The 6,834-nt window shown below is 37.5% G+C and overlaps 1 protein-coding gene across 1 annotated transcript in view; it reads left to right on the top strand.

Moving 5' to 3' along the window:
• efnb1 (ephrin-B1) overlaps positions 1-6,834 on the top strand; it is a 57,818-nt gene that overhangs the window by 41,446 nt on the left and 9,538 nt on the right. Inside the window, exon 3 of the mRNA XM_007256412.3 lies at positions 3,607-3,699. Within this exon, the coding sequence (XP_007256474.3) occupies positions 3,607-3,699 (93 nt within the window). The remainder of the gene's footprint in view (positions 1-3,606; positions 3,700-6,834) is intronic.

Here is a 6,834-nt window from a genome sequence, read left to right as displayed (position 1 = left end):
TACAGGAATCTCAGTTTGGTTCTATGCTGCTTATTGTGAACCTGGAATACATATTGCAGTTTTGAAATGTTGTGTTTAATCCTCAATTGATAAGTTTGATTCTACAGGATCATTTGGACTCAGGCAAGTCTGAATCGTGAATCATTTAGAATTGAATGAATCATAAATATGCTGAATATGTATTCCTGAATCATGTTTAAATAAATCATGATCTGATTCTCAGATCAGCTGCAGTCTGATGGTGTAGGTGATTAGGTTAGATGGCTGTAAGATGCCTGCATATGTGTGTGTGTGCGTGTGTGTGTTTGTGTGTGTGTGTGTGCGCGCGCGTGAGTACCAGCTCTAATTGAGTCGTACTGCCCTGGCATGGTTTTGCTTGCCGGTTGGCACGGTGACAGGTTGGCACGGCACTGGCTGGAGGAGACTGGCACCCCGCCCACTGCCTGCATCTCAATCTGCATGACATCACGTGGGTGCCTAGCAACCATACTCATCACCCCTCCTCCATACACGCCCACTCTCAAAGACCTATTCTGTTACTCTGATTCATTTAGTCCTGCGTGTTCCTTATCCTCCTGTTTCTGCACTTAGAATAATAAAGATGTTCATATATCACTATAATAGAATTAATAAATTAAACAAAATCATATTAAAAGTCATTAAAACACAGCTGTTGGTGAATGAACCCATTTTGTGGGTTATGTGTGCATATAGTGTATTAGGCAAATTAGACCTTATTATGATTCTTGTTTTTTTTTTTCAGTTCTAGGATGGAGTCTAAAGATGTTTAGTCTAAAATTGTCATTTAGATTTTTTATTGCTTTACAGTTTAAGGGTTGTCAGTGTGGATTTACAACAATTTCAGCAGTTTTTGACTTTTTGAATTTTGCTTCTAGGGAACTTCTTTGCAAGGTTCTACAGTGATTTTGTGCAGCTTTATAATTCTCAGTTTCACTCTAGAAAACTTAATTGCAGACCTAGAATCATCCATTTGGATCCACCATGATTTTTTCAGGTTTTAGAAAACTCCATAAAAGCTATAGTAAGTTATAGAATTCTCTGTATGGTTTTAGAAAACTCCTTTTCAGTCCTAAAATGATCACATCAGGTTCTACAATGATTTCTGCAGCTCTAGAATTCTAGGAGACTCATGTGATTCTGGAGGGATGGTCAGTGTGGTTTTGAAATCCCCAGTGCTGTTCCAAGTTTCAGAGTGTGATTGGTTCTGGAGTGTATTGTGTCAGTCCTGATGGAACTGTAGATTCCCCAGAGCAGCTTCTGAATGTTCAGAGTGATTTTACAGTTAATTTAGAATTTAGGTAATTGTTAGATAATTGTTCAACTCAGTGTGTTTAGTGAATTTTATTTTGTTTGTTATTTTATTAATAATCAAATAATCAGTAAATTATGAATAAACTGACAGTTTTAGCGTCTGTCAAACATCTGTATAGATGTTTTCACATGCATCTAACAGTTCCCCCTACTGTTAATACTTGTGTGTGTATGTATGTGTGTGCATGAATGTGCGCTTCAGTTTTTTTTCTCCCTCTTTAATTGAATTGCTACTAGATCTCATTACTCCCACATACACACTTTCTCTCTCTCTCTCTCTCTCTCTCTCTCTCTCTCTCTCTCTCTCTCTCTCTCTCTCTTTTACCTCTCTGAAACACACACATACAGTCACACTCTTGACATGTCTCAACACGCCTCAGTCACACATCTTAATGAGCAGGAGTCTGGTGGAGTTAATAAGGTGTGTGTGTGTGTGTGTGTATGTGTGTGTCTGTGTGTGTGTCTGTGAGGGAGCAGTAATTGGAGGTTAAATTAAATAAATATGCTCTTATAGGTGAGATAACCTGCTGTGACAACATCAATACATCTCACTGACACTACAGCTGTGCATTTGTATGTGTGTGTGTGTGTGTGTGTGTGTGTGTGCGCGCAAGGCACTAAAGGCTGTTAAATTGGTTAACTTCCTTGCACACTCTTCATTTCCTTTCTTTCTTTCTTTCTTTCTTTCTTTTTTCTTTCTCTCTGTAGTATAGCCTGAACACAACAAATCATTCTCATTTGTAAATGATCATATGAACATTCAACGTTTAGCAATAGGGATATTAAAGAGATAGTACAATGACTAATGTAACCCCCCCATGCCTGAATTAAGCTTTTACCCCACCAATTAACACAAGAGCTGTAACGCAAATGTAATTTTCAAGTTATGGAAGTGTATACCCAACCTATTAGCACTGGGGCTGCAAGGCTATTGTACTTAACAGCTAAAAAGGGTGTACACTGCACCAATTAGCACAACAGCTGTAAGGCTATTATTATTAGCATCTAAAGAAAGCATGTAACACACAATTAGCACAAGAACTATACGGCTAATATAGTTAACATGCAATGGAGGTGCATATCCAGTCTATTAGCACTGACACTATGATGCTATATTGTAGCTAATAGGTAAAGCAAGTTTATTTCTCACTAGTTACCTCAGTTAGCACTGGAGCTACAAGGCTAATGCTACTAAAAATAATGAATTTATCACCCACCTATTAGCATGGTTCTAATTACTTACTTCAAACTTTGTGGAATTTCTTATTTCTTATTCACAGGGTTTGTTTCTTAATTGGCTGCTTCCTTTTTACATTTTTCATTCCACCTGAGATGTTGAACTGTAACCACTGCACTATTTAAGGTGGAACAGAACATTAGATTAGGAAGCTGCTGAATAAGAAGCCAAATAAAACTTCTCTTGTCTCAGGAGAGTTTAAACATGGCTAATGCATTTCAGTGTGTGTGAGTGTGTGTGTGTGTTTCATATATGTTGAATGTGTGTGTGTGTGAGTATCAGTGTGTGTAAATGTGTGTGTGCGCGTGAGGCCACATTCCCATGAGATCAGATTACTATCGCACACAGCTGTAAGGAGAGAACACAACTCCGTGCTTTTACATCTAACATTTCCTCTCTCACACACACACACGCTCAGAAACACACAAACACACACACACACACACTTAAATAATGTTGTGTGTGGGTTTCTTGCTGAAATAAAAGCCAGTAGTAGTTTAGCTGACTCTAATTTATGAGGTCAAATCTGTCCTTCCTCAGCCAGGGACTGCGTGTGTGTGTGTGTGTGTGTGTGTGATTTATGGGGTTAAATCAGGGCTGTCTGTGCCAGTTTGGTTTCAGCAGCATGAGCTGTAATCAGAAATAGCATAAATCTGTACAGACTACAGTTCACAGAACATACATCCTCTAACTAAAAAGCTTTCTCTACACTCCATCTCTCTCCCTCTCTCTCTCTCTCTCTCTCTCTCTCTCCCGCCCTCTTTCTGTATCTTTGTCGTCCATAGTTACATTTCCTAGACTGGAGTCTCCTGTAGTGTGTGGTGCTTATGGGGGTTCTTAAGGGGCTCAAACCCTTTTTATCTGTGCTCTCTTTTTATCTCTTACTCTCTCTGTCTGTCTGTTTCCTCTCTCATTCTCTCTCGGTATATATTAATGCTGTTAGTGCTGTGAGTTAAACAAGTAAAATATTGTCACCAACAGTTTAATCAAATGTGCTTTAAAAAATACTTAATAAATCTCTCTCTTTCTCTCTGTAGCCACCTCTAATGGAACACTGGAGGGTCTGGAGAACAGAGAGGGAGGCGTGTGCAACACCAGATCCATGAAGATCGTCATGAAAGTGGGCCAGGGTGAGTGAGGCACAAATTTAACTACATTAAATTTGACTATATTAAGTTATTTTTCGCAGCTTTTAATTTTTAAGTAGTTCAGTTGTGCAACCTCCAACCACATAAAGTTTACTTAAACAACTTTTAACTATGCAAAGTTCAATTATGCAGCAATAAACTACACAAAGGTCAGTTTCGCAGCTTTCACATACATAAAGTTCAATTATGACGCATTAAACGACGCAAAGTCCAGTTATGAATTTTCATCTACACAAAGTTAGTCACACAACTATCAACTGTGTAACATTTAGCTATATAAAAATGTTACCTTTTTTATTGTTTTTTTTAAAGTTAAATTTTACATTTAACATTTAACTACACAAAGTTCCATTCCACATCATTTCACTATTTAGTGCTTAATCACACAATGTTTAATTACATATCTGAACTAGCTACATAATGTTCAGCGGCAAACATTTGTCAAACTTTCAGTCATTCATACGTGGAGTTATTACCTATGTAACGCGGTGTCAGACATACAATGTTTTCTTATGTAATGTTCAGCTACATAACATTTAGTTAAATAGTGCTGTATTTGAACATTATTTATGCAAATAGATGTAAAAATTACTCTCTGCTGCTACTCTATTAAAAGAAATAGAAAAAAATAAAAGGGAAGCTCTACTATCTACTATATTCTACCAGGATGCTTCTTGCTAAAATACCACATAATGTCTTTCTCTTAGAAATGTTTTATTGTGTGTTTAATGTAGACAGATGTAATATAGCACAGTAAATAACGTAATTTTACTGCTATTAACTGTCACATGTTAGGCAAAAGTTGAAGAGGAAGAAAGGAACTTCCTGAGTAATCCGTGGACTAAACTAAATAGCAGATATCCAATTTGTTTCTTTTTAAAACCGAGCATTTGTGTGTGGAATGTGCAGGTCTGGTTGTTTATGGCCTCCACAATGATTGTTTTGACCCCAGGGGTCAAAAGGTCAGTGTCTTGTCTGGTGAGTTCATACCGACCCATTAACTGCAGCCGGGTGTGGAGTCTGATCAGGCATTCCGTCTCCTGATTGTACTTCCTTGCCTTCTGCTTGTGATTTTGACAGTGTTAATGAATAAATTGTTCATATTAGAGCTGTCAGTCAGGGACGCTGGGAGAATTCACAAATGCTCAGAGGTTTTTCTTTGTGTGTCTGACTAAACTTTATAAATATTTTGAGACACATGCGGCTCTAAGAAGCATATAACTTACAATGTTACTAATGTAGCACTAATGATCTAATGTATCTCAACAGGGCCAACTTAACACAAGCTAACTGTTGTTAACAGCTGTGATTTAGGCTAAATCTAGCTAACAGATTTAACTTAACTTACTTAAGCTCAAGATAACAGGTTAATTCACACTGGTCCTCCAAAACAGTCCCATTGTATTATGTAGCCCCTTGAGAAAATTATTAACCCACCTCTGGTTTATAATCTACTGTATTACTTTTTGCATTGTGTATTGTATTATGGGATGTTTTTGTTGCCTTCTGTATGAGTGTAACACATATAACAGTTTTTAGACACAGTGTTTCTTCTGAAATCAGGAGTAGTTGAATTTAGTTTGCCCCCCTTTACTACAGTAACAGTTTCCACTCTTCTGGGGAGGCTGTACACTAGATGTTGGTACATTGCTGTGAGAACGGTGTGATTGGATTTAGCCCTGATAGTGAGAGCATCAGTCAGGTCAGGTACTGATGTTAGAAGATCAGTGCTGTCACTCATTCTAAATGTATTGGATGGAGCTCCATTGCATTCCATCACACCATAGTTCCACTGCTCCACCGCTCAATACTGGAGGGCTCAGTATCTGCCAGCAGCATCCATAAACATCCATGAATGTCATTTTAATAAAACTCTGCAAAGTGGGCTCCTCTGGACGTGGCTGAACATCCTCATATTCAGATAAAACGTTACGGCTGTTACTCTTGTGTGGACGAGTTTATTCATTAATTACTTCCTAATAATACAAAAACTACTCGAGTGTGTAATGAGAGAGAGATGAACTCTAATGTTATTTGTTGAGGTCAGTGTGTGACGATGACCTATCACAGTGTGAGATCATTGATGGTAATAATTACAAACACTGCGACTCATTCATTTCATTAAATGTTTCTGAAACTTGTAATACTAGCGTAATGTTTCCAGCTAGTGTGTATATTATAAATATACAGCTCTGGAAAAAATTAAGAGACCACTTCAGTTTTTGCTATTATAGGTTTATGTTTTTGACTAAAATCAACATTGTTGTTTTAGTCTATAAACTACAGACATTTTACCCAAATTTAGGAGTCATTTAAAGCATTTATTCTGAGTTCAGAAATCAGTATTTGGTGGAATAACCCTGGTTTATAATCACAGTTTTCATGCATCTTGGCATGTTCTCCTCCACCAGTCTTACACACTGCTTTTGGATAACATTTTGCCACTCCTGGTGCAAAAATTCAAGCAGTTCAGTTTGGTTTGATGGCTTGTGATCATCCATCTTTCTCTTAATTATATTCCAGAGGTTTTCAATTTGGTAACATCAAAGAAACTCATAGTTTCTAAGTGGTCTATTATTTTTTTCAGAGCTGTAAATACACTATTTGAGAAAATTCAGCATTCGGTTATGTTTTAGGGAGATATGTAAATGATTACAGGTGTGGTCTGATAAGACATCAGGTTTTGCCACAAGTAGTTATAGTGCTTACCATGCTGCTTTATAAAAAAACCTCCTAAAGGCTTTTCTTGGGTAGTGTACCTCTTGGTGAGAGTTTGTTGACTGCTAGACAAGTCTCTTTGATGCACTTAAACACTTTTGTCCAGCTGACAGACTTTAAAACGGAGCAATGAACCGAAAAAAGCAGTATAGTCATTTCAATTAATTGCTCAAAACAGCTTGCCACCATCATTGTAGTTTGCTGGGGTGTCATACATGAGAAACTGCTATGTATTGAATCTGTATGGTCAGCAACATACGTTGCATTTTAAGGCAGGGCTTCCTCTTTTTTTTAGCAGGATAATGCTTTCCTACACTCCATAAGGGTTACTTTCTGATGGAGTGCAACACTTCCTATATTTGTAACACAAATTTCTTGTAACAGTGAGCAGTAAAACAT

Source organism: Astyanax mexicanus, chromosome 1 (assembly GCF_023375975.1).
Source record: "Astyanax mexicanus isolate ESR-SI-001 chromosome 1, AstMex3_surface, whole genome shotgun sequence".
Taxonomy (NCBI): domain Eukaryota; kingdom Metazoa; phylum Chordata; class Actinopteri; order Characiformes; family Acestrorhamphidae; genus Astyanax; species Astyanax mexicanus.
The sequence above is the reverse complement of the archived record's forward strand: the minus strand, read 5'-3'. Positions and strand labels throughout refer to the sequence as shown.